Source organism: Petromyzon marinus, chromosome 22, assembly GCF_048934315.1.
Source record: "Petromyzon marinus isolate PM22_M1 ecotype Great Lakes invasive population chromosome 22, UKy_Petmar_22M1.pri1.0, whole genome shotgun sequence".
Classification (NCBI taxonomy): Eukaryota; Metazoa; Chordata; class Hyperoartia; order Petromyzontiformes; family Petromyzontidae; genus Petromyzon; species Petromyzon marinus.
Genome location: NC_133688.1, coordinates 12,962,501 through 12,979,376, shown reverse-complemented (window position 1 = coordinate 12,979,376; position 16,876 = coordinate 12,962,501). Strand labels below are relative to the sequence as shown.

General features: G+C 41.6%; 1 protein-coding gene across 2 annotated transcripts in view; it reads left to right on the top strand.

The window, feature by feature from the left end:
* The window catches only part of COL24A1 (collagen type XXIV alpha 1 chain), a 150,340-nt gene that overhangs the window by 54,269 nt on the left and 79,195 nt on the right, over window positions 1-16,876 (top strand). For both annotated transcript variants that reach the window (XM_032959009.2, XM_032959010.2), the window contains exons 5-11: window positions 5,906-5,959; window positions 9,116-9,169; window positions 11,436-11,489; window positions 12,740-12,784; window positions 15,483-15,536; window positions 15,901-15,945; window positions 16,260-16,313. In XM_032959009.2, coding sequence (XP_032814900.2) covers window positions 5,906-5,959; window positions 9,116-9,169; window positions 11,436-11,489; window positions 12,740-12,784; window positions 15,483-15,536; window positions 15,901-15,945; window positions 16,260-16,313 — 360 coding nt within the window. The remainder of the gene's footprint in view (window positions 1-5,905; window positions 5,960-9,115; window positions 9,170-11,435; window positions 11,490-12,739; window positions 12,785-15,482; window positions 15,537-15,900; window positions 15,946-16,259; window positions 16,314-16,876) is intronic.

The window sequence follows — 16,876 nt, the reverse complement described above, 5'->3', positions numbered from 1 at the left end:
CATATTTTTGCTAAGAAACCGAGAAAAAGAAAACAAACAAAAACTATGAACAAAATTTCGTGTCAATCACGCTTAAGGTGAATTGTTACAGACACTTCTACACAGAGATGGTATGTATACACACTCTATAATTTGGAACCTTGTAATATATAGATGGGCTAGATCACCTTGTGTCTAAATCTGGACTCCAAAATGGGCTGAGGGTGGAAGTAATTCATTCGTGGAAAGTTAAACAGAGCCTCGCAAAAGTCGGTTTGAATGTCACTGGAGCAACCAGCAGGAAAATTTATGAACGACGCAAAATAGAAAAATAACCTTTCCTTACAACGGATTTATTGAAAAAAGCTCCAATTGGGATTTGAAAAAATATATAAAGTATCCCTTCGTTCTGTTATTTTCGTTGGCCAAAATGTAATCTCCCGTTAAGCAGGAAATAAATGTTGCCTTTTTCTTTCCACAGCGAATTGCTAACAGACTGCGATTGTCAGAGTTATCATTCTTAAACTTTGACAAAACGATAGCGAATTGTTTTAACGTAAGCTTGTCTGCCTTGTGTTGCGCTCTCTTTACGTAACCATGCAAGTAGCCTGCAAATGACAGTGCTAGACCCGAGGTTTAAAGGAAAATGTTTTATCATGATAGCAGGCCGTGCCTTCAAGGCAATGGACGTTTTAGCTGTTGCTTCTCTTACTTTCGATTAGTCTCTTTGCTCCGAGCTACACAAAAACCCATACCATAGCTGGCATGTCACTGTGTCCTCCGAGTTATTTTTTATTGCTTCACCTGTTAGTGTTTGTGTGTGTGTTTCTAATCGGCTTGTGGGAGGAGTGGCAGAGAGGAAAAGAAAAATCTGTCCAAAAGTGTCCGTCTGAAGCCATAGGCGATTCCTTTGGCAGGAATGTTAACCTGTTCATCAGGTCTGCGACAGGGCCCACTTTGTGCTGACTGCAGGTTAACTTGAGGGCTACAAACATGCAGGGATCACACATGAGCTGAGCTTAAGAGAATAACGTAACATTACAGGTCATATTATATCTAGAGCTGCTTCAGCTTCAAAATAACCGTATAACTTTGCATTTACACGTTTAAGAACATGGTATATCACGAGGAGTCACATTGAAGTACAGAAGCTATAGCTTGTAGATAATTCATGGTAGAGGTGGCAAATAAAACATAATTGTAATTGTTCTATGAACTTATGCACAAGTTCACAGGTTAGGTGCTCATTAGAGAATAATGTTTTTTTTATTTTACGGACAAAGAAATTCTCCCTCTCTGCAAACCTGAAATGATTAATAAAGAAGGCCAGTCAGACAAAATCTAAAAGCTCAAATTTTCCTCCTGGGTCGCTGTTGAAAGGAATGTGTTAGCTCAATAGGCCTTACCGGAAATAAACTCATTGACTGACTGACTCTCAGTGTCAGAAAAAAAAACTAGACTCATTTCTTCAATAAACCTAATTTTTGTTCTACAACTTCACTAAAGCATTAACCGTTTACAATATACATGTACGCCAGAGTTTGTTGACACTTTTACCATTACAGTTACAAACATTTTCCTTGTCCTTCCCATATCAAGCAGGACCCAGTCTGTTTATAGGAGATAACCGGAGTAGAGTTCCCACAGAGTGGTGCTAATTTGATTGGCCTTACGAGGGTGATGGGCCATGTTGACCAGAGCCTTGTCAGGGTGATGGGCCATCTTGACCCCAGCCTGGGATTTTGAATTCAAAATGTTCCTATTATAAGTTAAATCAGCTAACCACAGTTCCACCCTGCCAGAAATATAAATGTTATATTTATTATACTGTATAAATGTATAAACGCTGTATAAATGTATTATACTGCATAAATATAAACATTTAGTAAATATACACATTCCAGAAACATAAAGCAATCAGTTCGATTGGCGGCGAGTCTCCCTCCTCGCACTCTTCTATTGCTGCAACCTTTATAACTGTTCCTGTGAACTTCATTGTTTGTTTCCTACACCCACGTTGAGGCCTTCCAAACGGACTCTTTCCTCTCACCCACAATGCATTCAACCACCACACTGCTCCACTTTGGAATTCCCTCCAACTGTCTGTTATCCCGAGTGCTTACAAAAACCTTGCTCAATGCAATAGACATATTATCTCTGGGATAGTAGACTCTCAATCGTGCCGTTTGTTGCTGGCCACTTGGAATTTTTTTACCTTTAGGCCTGTGCTCAGTAATTGCAATAAAGAAAATGTAACCCGGGGGGGGGTGTGGTAGTTTAGTGGTCGGTGCAACATGCTATAAACAAAGTGACCTGAGTTTGTTTTCTAGTCACGGCTCACATCAGTCGTGAGTGATATCTGAACTGATAATTTTGCATCCGCCTTCACTGTGCGGCGTGGTGATGCAAGGTCAAAGGGTCAATTAACCCCCCATAACCAGTATGGTGTGCACTGCTAGGCTTTCACCTAGCAGTGCATTGGTCATGGGCTCTCAATTATTATTATTAAACATGAGCTACCTTGATAAATAGTTAATTCATAAAAATGTTAGGTATTGCAATGATTAATATTGTATTGTTTATTCGAACAAAAAAGACAAGTGAAAGGCAAACAGTGCAGATAAAAAAACAAGGTAAAAAAAGTGTGCAGGTGAGGTTGGAAACCCAAGAGAGCATATATGAAACCCACACAAAAAAAGAACAATATATATACAAAACAGATTGTTCAATCAATTAAACAGAGCATACTAATTACAATTAAACATGTTAAAAATCTTCAAAAAAACATGTTGGTTTTTGTATGTGTGTTTGAGAGTTAGGCTAAAAATCAATGCCCCTCTTTCAACAAACTATAATGACCTCCTTCGAACATTTTATAGTGAATAGTCAATTTGTATCTTTGATCTGAGCCCCATACTATATAGCTGGTTGTTAACCTACTTTTCTTACGTACAGATGCGACTCGGTAATTATTTCGTGTATTTTCTTTAATCATTCTGCCATAATTATGTTTTGTATACTTTCCACTTAATTGTGCACTGTAAGAGTCTGCACATTCTTTAATCCCTGCGAGTGCTCTGTTATTTTAATGCACTGCATGTACAGTCTTTTTTTGCAGTCAACGTGCGTGCTAATTTAAGTTATGTGCTGCCGAGCGACACTCTAAAATGACTCTGGATTTACCACCTTAGGTGTTTTTTATTAGTTTCATTTCCCCACCAGTTTTCTAATTCACCACGTTAGCAAGTTCTCTCAGGGTACAGGAACAGTGCCGCCAACCGCTTGAAGCAGACACTTGCCAAACAATCCTCAGCAGGGTTACTCGATTGAACTAGCTGCAGTACAATTTACATTTACACAGTGTTTAAATGCAACCACACCTACAGACGCTTCACGGGAAAAGAAACAAACATGTGCGACATGCATATGAAAACAAATGGGGTGTTAAGTTCACAATAAAGGTTTTTGGGTTAGATCGCGTTATTTATAAATGTGTCGTAACCCTCCACCACCCGACACGGCCAATCAGCAAAAAAAAAGTGTCACGTTGACAAAAGACAATTAAATTTTGATTTAAAGCTTTCGTGACTGCAGTAATTCATATTCTTAGTTTTTTCGGTAAAGTCACGTTGAAGAGAAACAACAAAATAATAAAATATATATTTTATTGCTTTATATATACTTTATTATTTTGTTGTTTCTCTTCAACGTGACTTTACCGAAAAAACTAAGAATATAAAAGACAATTAGTTCACTACTTTAGCCCACCGGTGTGTTGAAGAGTGAATCCACAACATTTTCTAACCCAAAAACCTTTATTATGAATAATATTGGTCGCGAAAGCCTACATGTTAAACTGGGGTCTTAAGTCTTGATGTGAACAAGGGCACCAGAGCCTGAACCGCACAATGTTCAAGAGGAAGATGATTTTAGACAGCAGGAGAAGAAGCTGCGTACGAGCGACCTCCCATATATAAACATTATAAAGTTGTCAAAAAATGTCAGCGGACAATTGACCAAGTGTTAAAGATGGTAAACTGATCAAATAAAATTAAAATCCTAAATACACACAAGCAACCCTCTTCTAAAGCTATATTATGCCATTATTCCAGAAAATCACTAGATTTGGAGCTTTCGTGACTACAGGAACTTGATTTAGAGCTTTCGTGATTGCAGAAATTGCTTATTCCAGAAAGTCACTAGATTTTGTCGCAAGTTGCGCTGGCAATGTTTTGTTGCCAGGGAAGACCAGACATTCTCCAGATCTAGTGACAACATCTCTTAAGTTGGCGACTCTGCACAAGGACCGTTTGCAGAGAGAACAGAAAAATACGATATACCTTAAGCCACCTATGATAGTTTATCGATGGATATGTTGAGTTTTTAATCGATAGCTTAGGACCCCCTAGCCTATAGATTATCACCATAATTCAGTTCAAATTCATGTTATATATGGTAAGAAAAAAAATGTTAATTAGAGGCAATGAAACCAAACATGGACTCACACATTTTATTGTTAATTACAGTACTGTGCTATATATGCACTACACCAGGTGGATGGCACCAGTGGAAGAGCATCCGGTTTTCAATCAAGAGATTGTGACATAATATCCTGGTCAGAGATTAACTCAGCCTCTCTTTTCTCCTAGGTCAACAAAATTAGGACCACTTTGGTGTTAAGTCCATGGTGGATATCCGATGGATACTCTGCCAAAAGAAACATGAAATTTCCGCCATCTCCTCGAACCTGTGAACAGAATACGAACGTTACCTCATGATTAATTGAGCGGGAAACCACTTTGACTTTTTTGCTACAAGATACTTTGCGCCATTGCAGAGCGTTAACATATTGTCCATTAATATTATTGCGTGTTTAAAGTCAATGGCGTCAAAGCATTGCTCACGTAAACTCGCGTGGCATTGTGTATGTTTATACCTCGACAATACTTTTCATTGCCCCCTTCTGTTTTTATCAAGAGGGCACTCTTTCTACAAGTGATGAGAGTGAGCAGAGTGTTACAGGCGTTCACCGTTCTTTTGACGCATCTACAATTGTATTTTCCTCGAAAATAATACCTTGTTTATAAGCAAAGGCTGATATATTTTTAATTATAGAGATTCGCACAAACATTGAGCTGAAATTCACATCAAATGTTTAGGTCGAAGTGCATGTGTGAGTAAAATACAAATGTGTGTCGTACACCCTCTCCGCCCGACATGGCTAAATAAATAAAATTATCACGTGAACAATTGCGCCAGTTTTTTTATTAGTTCAGCACACGGGTTATAATCACATTACAACTTCATTCATTGGCTGTGTTAGGTTGAGAAAGGTGTACAACACACACTGGTATTTTACTCACGTGATGTGGGCCAAAATTCAATTACGAATCATATTGGTCGAGACGTTCTGCGTGTTAAGTCGTGCTGTGAGGCACGTAAATATACTGTACGTCATTTCTGGAGAACGGATGCGATTATCTTGATGTAGCAATATTTACCTGGTCCAATGTAAGCAGCAAACGAGAAAACGATATCTAGCTTGATTTTTTTCATGAAGAGATCCGAGCAGGACTTGCTGTATTTATGGATATGATTGATTCCTAACGCTTGGCTTAGATTGCAAACATATTTGAGAAAGGGCATGGCACATAGAGAGAGATTACAGGTGTAAGGATGATTTTGTATCGATTTTTATTATTAATGCGCTTGTTTATCTAGCAAAGGCCTCACTGATACTCATTACCTATTTTTTTCAAGAGGGTCCTGCCAATGCATTGTTACACGCATAGAGCTCAATCACCAAAATATCCTGCGTTCAAAATGTACTTCGTGATGTCACTTGCGAGGTTTGAAGTTGACGTTACTTGTGAATAGTGTACAATCCTTGTTTCTTGTATTAATCATTGGGCCTCTTGTTGTGCAGGGAATGCCAGGTCCGCATGGAAACCCCGGACTCCCTGGATTTCCTGGTTCCAGGGTAAGTGCCTATCACGCTGGAGGTGGCTCAAGGGTCAGGAGGTCAGGGGACTGGGTCGGTCACCGCTGGGATCCTTGGTTCAAATCTAGGTTTCAGCCACTTGTGAATAAACTAGGCTCTCAAATTGTAGTGAGTTGATCAGCCACAGTATGCATGCTCACCAATGAATCCGTTAAAACAAAAAAAAAACATTAATCTTGATTTTAACTTAATCTGGAAAAACTCCAGCCTTTGTAAATAAAAATGTTTGTTTTAACTGCCATGTCACAAACATAATCTGCAGAGCAGATCATGTGGGAAAGAGCACCCATGAGTGTGGATAAAAGAAGAGGTTACTGAAAAGGACCTCAGAAGCAGTTTTGTGATATCTCCTTCAACAGGCCATTCTGTAACACAGGCGGTGTAGACTGCTCTGCAACAAATCCGAATAAATACTTCTCGTAACATGACGCTCGTAGCTCAATTGGAATAAAATTCTGAACAAAAAATATTAAACAGAGGCTGCTACCGTGCCGTTTGGCAGAGTGCTGCCGTAAATGGGAAAATGCAAACCACCCCCTATAAAACAGACCTCAGCTCGAGGCTTTGGGCCAAATTTGATGCTGCGCTTGCCATACAGAATTTACGCTGTTGTCGTAATTTATCCCGACTCTACCAAGTTAAATACATTTGTGCTGATTTTATTTAAGTGGGGGGGGGGGGCATTCATTGCACTTTAAACAAAGAATGTAGCACAACATTTATACGAACCAAAAATGTAGACCTCGTGGAACATTTTTCTTAGAGACAGCTATGTGTTTGATTGGTTATTATTTTTCTACACAGCTTTTTGGAAAAATTTACATTTAATTTATACATGTACAGTATATTGAACCACAAGGTGTAACTTCAGTGTGTTTTTTTATTTGGTTGGGTGTTATAGCTTTAGTCTAATGCTTCATGAATGGTATCATTAGCCAACACATTCGCTTCTCAATTTACAAAATCCACAAAGTATAATTGTAGACCACAATGATCCACCGCTCAAGGCTGCCCATGCGATAGTTGTCAACCCATGCTTCGCATTTCTACCCAGCGGACTCACAGCTTCTTATAAAACACACACACACACATCCATTACCGCTTCATGTCGTCACAGCACCTGTTGGTGGCTAAAAAAGTGTTGCCGCCGCACCCCATCAGAAATAAACATTGGCACACGTTGGTACGGGTAATTTTAATGCTAGCCCTGATTGTATCTTAAACTTTCATGGCACTGTGAAGTCGTCAGTGATGAATAACCGGCCATGCGGAGACGCTTGCCATCCCTTCTCCCACTCTTTGTTCACTGAAGCCGCCATTGATGCTCGACTTTCCACTGATGCAATACACCGTAGATACCCGCACGGACATGTGCATTTTTGGCGATGCTCTCCCCTCTATGTACAGCAAATCTGATTTTTTGGTTCACTCCCAGGGAAATGAATGCGCATAAACCGCACCAGAATTGTGCAGGTGGTGGAGATTTTTTTTCCCTTTTTGCTCAATTTTTTTCTACATCCAACTGGAATGAGTTTGCTGTTTCCTGTCTCCGTCACCCCTAACTCAGCACAACTGACAGCCGGGGGCCTCTTGCCAAGTATTTCCAGGAAGAAATATAGTGCATTCTCTCTAGGGCCACTGGAAAGAAAATGGGAGAGAGAATCAGGTGTGAATTAAGGGCTGCCGCTCAGCCACGGAGGCAGCTCACTCGCCTCCCAGTGCAGCCCACGGTGGAGTTGAAACCTTATCCCGTAGCCCAGTGCCGAGTGGCATGGTATCACCGAGCACGCCCCCTCTGAGGGGGGATATTAATTTAAGCGTTAAGTCAGTCGTGCTGCCTGCTTGTCCACATTCAAGATCCCACTGACGTTTGTCTGTAGCACAAGGCCAGTGTTTGTAAGCGTGTGTGCTGGTGTCGGTTATAAATCACACGCCATCTCCCTAAACTCTCACCCTGCCAAAAGAGTGCGTGATTGATAAGGGCAACCCTTGTACTCGTATCCTGCCTCAATAAATCCCTAATGACAATCGAATCCCAATGTAAGCACCAACTCTCTGTAAGTAAAGTTTTGTTTCTCATTGACCTTGCAATTTACAAAAAAGAGCCATTGTGTGTCAGTGTTTTGGCCCAAATCCCACATGTGACCATTACTCCACGATTAAAATATGGAGAATTAGTCGCAGCCTTCTCCTGCATGTTTTCCAGGTTCTGAGGACCCTTTTACACAATTTGGCACGGTATCCTCATTGGCCACACTTTCACAAGTGAAACACGATGTGTGGATGATAGGATGAGGCATGAATTGCTTGTTGTGGGTTTACCGTACACGTCGCTCGGTATTGCAATGCGCAGAGGAGGAATTTGAGGACAATAGAAATATTTTTTCACATTAAGATTCATCACCAAAGCCGTTGCTACTTATTACAGTGGTTAGCATGGGCCCTTGTGCGAGGAATGAAATAGGGCACCCTGTCCAATTTACCTCCCTCTTTGTAGCCTGGCCGCAGGGCCACTCTGACCTGTTGAGGCCCGGTGCATACTCAATATCTACGCCACTGACTTCATTTATGAGTTGGATGCTGTGATCATTGCTCCATGATTATCCTAAAGCTACATATTTTCTGTGTTGCCTTCAATCATTGATGAAATTATGGTCAATACCTCATGAATATGCACTACTTTTTAGCATTTATGCAACCTAATCTAGTGCTGTGTTTCTGTATGTGTGTATATACACGTATGCATAAACGCATACACATACATATATACACACTGCTTAGTAGCTTGTGTTACACTAAAACCAGGCTTTAACTCACCCCGGCAGCTTTAATATTGATTGTTACCACTGCAGCTCCACCAGCTACACCAGCCACACACACGTGGTGCTCAGACTCAAGGACACATTTACTCACATACTCACCTTCTCACACAGCGCACTCATGAAGCAAAAGCATAAAAAATATACTTTTTTTATGCTGTGCCTTACATGTGCCCTATGTTCAAATTACCTCGTCTCATCCACAGCTGTGCTACTGCATCATGCTGCTGCGCTAATGTCCTCGCTTGCGCTCTGCCCCTACACCCCCCACCACCCTGTACATCCCGCTCCCACCCTAACGCTCTCCAATGTCCAGGGGGAAAAGGGCGACCCTGGTATTTCCCCCCCCATGCAGCTACCTGGGGAGAAGGTGAGTTGCAGGCAGTGTGTGCCGGCCCGTGTGTGCAGTTGCTGCGCCGCGTGCGGTGGGAGATCGCGACCGGCGGGTCATTCCCACTTTGCCCCCATTTACACATCTCGTTAAAGTTTACATTCGTGGAGGTGGCTATGGGGGATCGTGGTTGACTGAGATCCTGGATTCGAATCCGGGTTTCAAGCCACCCTTGATTAAACAAACTGCGTTCTCGAGAGTTGATTTGTCTCAGCCTGGTCACCAATGCCTGCGCAAAATAAATGTCTGAGTTTGTTTGGTTTTTCACTTAATTTGTCAAATTATAGTTGAGATAATGAAAAACGTTGGTACGAATGACATGCGACGGACACTCTTTGTAGGCAGCCTGTGCTCTAAAAATTGGATATAGAGGCCTCTTTAAGTAACTTCAGAACCATTTCTGTAAAGTCATCTTCTTGGGCTGTTCTAATACTCAGGGTGGTGAACTGCTAGCTCCTACAGTTTCAAAATTACGTGATGCCCAGAGCTCAAATGGAATGTATTTGGGGAAAAACGAAAAACAATGGTGAAAAATTATAAAAAAAATTGAAAAAAATGTTCTAGTTAAGTGATTAACCCAGTGTTAGGATAATTGTTCTAGAGTGCTTCATTTAGAGGGCATGTGTAACATTATTTAATCATGAATAATCAAGTTGTAATTTAAATGGTATGAATCAGAAAACATATATGGGGTTTTTTGTTTTATTCGATGTTTTTAAACATCGTTGTAGAAACCTACGTGTGTTTTAAATTATACACCACCGTGCAGCAATTTTTCCGTGTATTCTAGGGGCGGGCAGCTTGATGGCTCATAGGACAAACACCGGCCGTATTTCCCTGCCAGAGGCAATCGTGTGCCTCTTGAGGCTTCTCGTGGAAATCACTGATGGACCCCACATAGTTGTGTAATGTGCCGCTACCCCAGCAACTCGCTTAAATAGCAATTGCAGCATGTGGCCCTCGCATAATAAACATAATGGGCCGCGGTGGAAGCAGTGTGCGGTATTAGCATGGGCTGAAAATAGTTTACCAACATTATTATTTGCGAGATCCGACCATGTTCGTACAGTGCTTGCCGAGCTGCATTGGCTTCCGGTTGCCAAACGAATACTACAATACAATGTCGCACTCATCACACACAAAACTCCTGCCACAAACAAACCACAATACCTTGCTGATCTTGTCAAGGAGCATTAACCATCATCACACGAACTCCGGTCATCCTCGCAGCGGCATTTGGATAGCCATCGAACAAAGACGGTCACCACATCGCCTTCTGGAACGCTCTTCTGATGTTAGGAAGCCACTGGAGCTATACACTTTCAAACCTAGATTGAATACTCATTTCTTTAGAACTGCTTTTTTGTGTTTAACTTGTTGTCCTTCCTCCGCACGTCCGATTAGCACGGTCGGCTACGTGCAGTGCGAAAGAAGTTCAACATACATACGTTATTAACAAAACCATTCGTTAATGCATGACAGACACAACTAACTTACCAAACATATTCTTAGCCATGTTTGCATAGCGCAGTAGTGCAATACTCACGACACTTCGCTATGAAGCTGGAAATATGAGTTTCATGATTCCTTAACCATGGCTAACACCATTGACCAATACCTCTGTTGTGATCACTTTTTAGTAGTTTATACCTTTGCTTTTATACATTTTCTTGATTTGTTTATTAATTTTTTTATTTTCTGACGTTTTCATTTATTCAATAATTGTTATAAATAGGATTGAGCACTGAGTGCGATTATGCATGCAGTTATTGTACAGCAGTGTGAGATGCAATAAGCATGCATGATGCTATATAAAACTGAAATTTTCATTAAATTGGAATTTTAACCAGCTCTCGGTCTCCACCATCACCATCCCACACTGGCCACATTAGTGAGGTCAAACTTATCCCATAATCGACACAGGGTTGGGTGATTTGGGGGGGGGGGGGGGCTCATCCAGCAGTGGATTTACAATGGCTGCAAATAAATAATATAAAAAGGGCACGCACTTTATATCTCACCTAACCCGTCGTTCGTAATTGCGCGTGCCATCGTGCATTTAGGGTGGATTGTAGACATTGGTAACTGCTTCGCTGCTCGTGCAGTCAAATCGGTGAAAATTATTCGGGGCAAGTCGACTGTGTGCCTGGCACATCTCAATGAAGCCGTTGATTACAGTTTCGGTTTTACACTTTTGTTTGGTGATTTGCATTTGTAAATTGCTTTACTCCTAATTTTCTGACAGGGTGACTCTGGCTCAATCGGTCCACCTGGGTTGCATGGGCCACTCGGTTCAAAGGTAAGGTGACCACACCTAAAGCGAAATACAGCAAACAATAATACAGTACTGTTAGCTTTTTGTAAACAGCAGCTCAGTGTATTGTATGCTGTAATACCTCTTGGCAGACTAAGAAAATAACCAAGAAATCATAGATACGCTTAAACATTAAAATATGCAGAGAGGTAGACATTAAACAGTTCCTGATACTCGTGGTGATCACCAGCAATGGCTGTCGGCAAATATGCCAAATCCATGCTCTATAAGTGTATGCGATTAACTTGAGATATTACAAAAATGGACAGGGCTATTTTGGTAGCTCTTCGCGAATAATTCTTCGGCACCGTGCCTAGCGTTGAGCCTTCGTATGTTTTATCACGCTTGTCAAGTCCGATTTGGGCCATTTCTCAGCAGACTGTACGCAGCGCACGCTGCCTCTCTGCCAGAACTTGAGGCCAAACATTTAACTACGAGTTTTGGATGCAGCGCTTCAGTTCGACTCAGGTGGTGACAGATGTGAAAGCGTCAGCGCCCCAGAAAAAAAAAACCCCCGCATGGCCTAAATTTATGGCCCATGCAAAAGTACAAAAAGCATCTCCAAGTTTGGAGGGAGAGGGGGGGGGGGGGGTGCAGGGGCACAGCACAGAAATATGATGATGATGCTCCTCAAGGATGGAGTGGGGAACCCTGCCACGATCACTTGAGTTATCTCGCTAAGCGGGGAGTCATGTAGCTGCCACTGTGCCTGGCAGACGAAACTTGACTCTGGCCAGCTGCCAAGCGCGCAGACAACTTTAGGAACGTACGGACGGACGGAACGGACGACAGCTTGGAGCACGTGGGCAACTTCATTCTTCGCCCTCTCGTGCGTGGGGGTGGATCTGCCCCAAAAACATTATTGCATCATGCGTGGGCTATCGAGGGTGTACAATAACATGTTAAGGAAATGCAACCATAGTAATACTTTTATTGGAAAAAGTTATTGAATTTTGAATGAGTATTGTGGAAACATTTATGAGCCCTGGGCTTTTTACTATAATGTGTAACAATTCTGGTGATTTTTTTTTACTCATACGTTTTCATTTAACACAATATTAATACAATTTATTTATCCACTAAAGCTTAAACTTAAAAAATAGACATTTTCTGAAGCTTAAACTTCATCCAGTTTATGTACGTTCACCAGAATTTATTTTTGTAAGCGATTTATACTGATTTTGGGAATAATCAATTATAGTGTTGTGACTTATTTTTGTACCTTTTGTTAACAGGGTTCCAAAGGTTACCAGGGACAGACGGGACACCCAGGGGAGCCGGTGGGTCCAGTCACATGCACCTAACTTATTCACTCTCACTTGTGTGCAATAGGGCCAGCCCCAATTCTGAACGATGCATCACGTTTCAGTGATGGGAATTCGCGTTGTTTGTAAAATAATTATGTGCACGGACAAGTAAAGAATAAAAAAACCAAGGATTTGCAATGTTAGGTAACTCAATGCATGTCACATTCTAACTTAAACTTGTTAACATATACATTTGTACATACATATTCATTAATGCAAATCTAAATATATGCATGCAGGTGCTAATTATAAAAGTGTAATGGTTTTACATGTGCTAAGTTACAAACTCATAAATGTTTTTGTTATCAATTTTCAAGGGGTTTGACACCTTTTTTATGAAAAAGGCTAGCCAATAATAAGCAAGCAGCATTAAATATGAACTGGAATATTATGCATTTAAGAGTGCCATTGGTCATCCGGGTATATGTGATTGCATCTTTAATTTCTGGCCATTAAAGTGTCGGTCAATTGAGCCAAGGTGCCCTTTTTAAACGGCAAACCATTTCGGTTAACACTGGGCAGCTCAGCCATGCCTGTTCGTAAGACTTATAGGTGTACCGTGTTCTGAGAACACCTGAAAATTTTGGTTGCAGAAGGTAACCGCTCTCATGTTTTAGGAGGAAAATGAAACAACTCTTAGCGTGATATATAGCTCTAGCTTACATCCTTCAGCATAGGGACTGACGGACGCAGAACACCGCCAATTCCCACTGCCCTCCTCCCAGAGACCCGGGCTCTTGTAAGGCCACGCAGATTTCTGCGTAGATCAGCGACGCGGCACTTCCGCGCGTGTGCTGGCCCTGTTTTTCTTGGCGTGCTGCGCACCCCTTTGGTTGGAAAAAAAAACACAGGAATTTTAATTGTAGGGGGGGGGCACTCGCGCGTTTGGGATGCCCCTTGCCGGCACAGACGCGCGAAAGCCGGGGCACTTGGTGGCGCAGACGCGCACGTCGGTCTTGGCTTTCGTCTTTTCCCAATGGGTTTTGGACTTGGAGCCAGAGCAGAGGAAGAGTGTCCGTACCTTGGACCTACTTTCCCCTATATCTCCAGTTTTTATTCCTGTAATCCACAGCAACCCAGCTGGGTAGTTCAAGGGAAGCCTCATTAGACACCTAAGTACAAGGATGAAGCTCTTATATCGATCCCACTGTTTGCTATGTTATGGACAAGGTTTTAAATGGGTTATCGCTGGCTGTTTTGAAAGTTGCTTGTTTTGTCATTTCCATATTACACAATGAATGCCGCTCTAAAGGCAAATTAAACATTCACAAAGGTGGCCAATAACCTCAAGTTAATTATTAATTAATTATGGCTTCGTTAATGATTGCATATTCAAACGTTATGTAATTGATAAATAAAGTACGTACATATTTTTCATATTTGCACAAGAGAAAATGACATGCTCTCGCCTTCCTTTGTTTAACACTTTTTAAAAATATATATATAATTTAAATTACAAAAATCACTTCAAACTATTGAGATGTAGCTTTGTCCACGTAAAAAAAGTGTACATTTTTAGGCTGTAAGGTTTATTTACAGCTAAGATTACAAAAATTCCTTTGAAGTCAGGAGGGCCATAAAAGCATTTTGTATATTATTTTTATCCTCACACTCGCAAACCCACTTGCCCGGTGGCGTGTTTGTCGACACCGACGTCCACCCGCGCTCACTTTGAAACCCAGACGTCATATCAGGCTTATACCCATGGCGGCATGCAGCAGCATAACCTTTTTGTCTCACAGGGCATGCGCTGCAGGTTATTGCCGCCACCAAGTCATAAATACACAACAGCAATTCCCGTGTTTCGGAAACACATTGAGCTGCCCCCCAACGACATTTAACCCTGACCCGTGCGGGAGACAAAACACTCAGCAAGCCGAAGGGGGGGAAAAAAAAACACGTGGAATGCTTTATAGATGGATAATAATTACTATTATAATTAATTTAATAATGTGAGACACATCTTTGTAGTAATTATTCCACTGGGATATTCACTGTTAGTGCTGGCCATATTTCTTTCTGGATGGGTGGAGTGATGCTATCTGGCCCTGTTAAACGATTCTCTGGCTAATTGCTTGTTTGGCTTTTGTTGACTGGTCGGCCCACAGACAAACAGCAATGGCCGTGGCTGACTGGAATGTCACAGAATAACTCGGATGCAAAATACAGTCCTCAAGGAATTCATAGAAAGTTTCACTACCCAATTCACGTTAGCTTCTGTCTATAATCAAATGTGTTACAGTTAGTACCGAAAATGCCACAAATGGCCAGTTAAAATAGCCGATAATTTTCCTTATTCGTTTTTAATGGTAGACTTACTTTTATTTAAGTGCCGTTTCTTGCTCAAAATATAGTTGCTGCAGTGCTTTTTTTTTTCAACGTGAGGTTTTTATGGGTCACCAATTCTGTGGTGTTAAATACAGGTCAGGTCCACAAATTGCAGGTCAGTGCCGTTTAGCAGTGCCGGAATCAGAAACACGTGTTTTTGATAGCGACGCAAGTTCTTACATATATTGCTCATGATGGACTGCATTTGTAACATTGACGTTGGCTTGAAGTTCGATAAGTTTACTTGACAGCTTCGATGATTGAGGAGATCCAGCACCGGATGTGACATTTTAAGCCGTTCTTGCCACCATGTGACCTTGTATCTTGTCTTTCCTGCCCACAGGGCTCACCGGGGTTGGAGGGCAACCCAGGGGTCAAAGGTTACCCTGGCAGGCAGGTGCAGTAACGGTAGATCAGTGACACATGGAATGTTCTGAATTGCTCTGTATACAAGTCCTGTGCTTAAATATATATTGATTTCTTAATCAGAAGACATTCTGTTGAGTGACAAATGTGTACAGGTTCCAAACTTCAAAGTGTGCTATCTAGAAAGGTGTTAATAACTCCAGATAATGATGGTGGTAATTGTTCATCACACGTGAAGTAAAAAGCACATCTTGTAATCGGTTTTGTAAGCATCACTGTGAATGTTTTTTTTTATGGTAGCTGAGATTTTAAATAAAATGTGTATGTCTATGCCAGTGATTTCATCAGAACTAACGTGAGCTTTGGTTTTCATTTGTTCCTTTTGCTTTCACCAGGGATTACCTGGTCCCATTGGGAAACCTGGTCCAAAAGGAATTCGGGTAACACAGAAGTTTTAAAACATTACTATTCTCGCCTGCAATAGTAAACAATGCCCAATGTTTAATGTTTTTTTGTGCAACATTTCCAAATGCATATTTCCTTAGAAATTTACGTAAAACTCAGAATGTAAACTTGCATTTAAGTAAGCGTTGATTATGTGGAAAGCGCTGCAGTGGATTTTGCCATATCAAATGCTCGACAGCCTCATAATGCACACCAGATATTGCTTGCATTAGAGACAGAAGGAAAAATAGAAAGAGAAACACGCTACACATGGTTGATATTTTTTAACAATTTACTTTTGTCCACCCAGGGTTTCATCGGCCCGGCGGGGATAGTGGGAGCGCAAGGAGCTGAAGGACCTCGGGTGCATTTCCTTTTTGAAATTCCACTTTTATAAAATACAGTACTGCATTGCTTCATCCTATGTGTGTGCGCGTGTGTGCACGTGTGTGGAGCGGTAGTGTACCGGTTCGTGCGCAGCACTATGAACCCGGCGACCCGAGTTCGATTCCCGCTCATGGCCAACACCAGTGACGATTATCTGAACCGGTCATGGGCCTCCCCTAGGTCGACTCAGCCTAAAAAAAATGAGTACCTGGTGCAGTGTGTAAACATCGCCGCTCGGGAGACGAAGGTGGCCGGGCGTGCTGCTGGCCACCCACCCCCTCGTGTGCCGTGCCGGCCTTCATCGGCGCTTGCTAACAGCACTTGCCCCAACAGTCTGTTAAGGCTATACGGGGATCTTTGTATTTGTGGAGAGGAGAAGGTGATCACATGAGGGTACTGCCCCATTACCACCTCTCGCCCAAATACTAACCACTTGTGCTGTAAAATGAGATGGTTAGCATCAGCAGCTACCTCAACATTATATTTTAAGATGGTAAAACATGTTTCAGTAAAAGCAGTCTCCCATTGCTGTTAATGCAT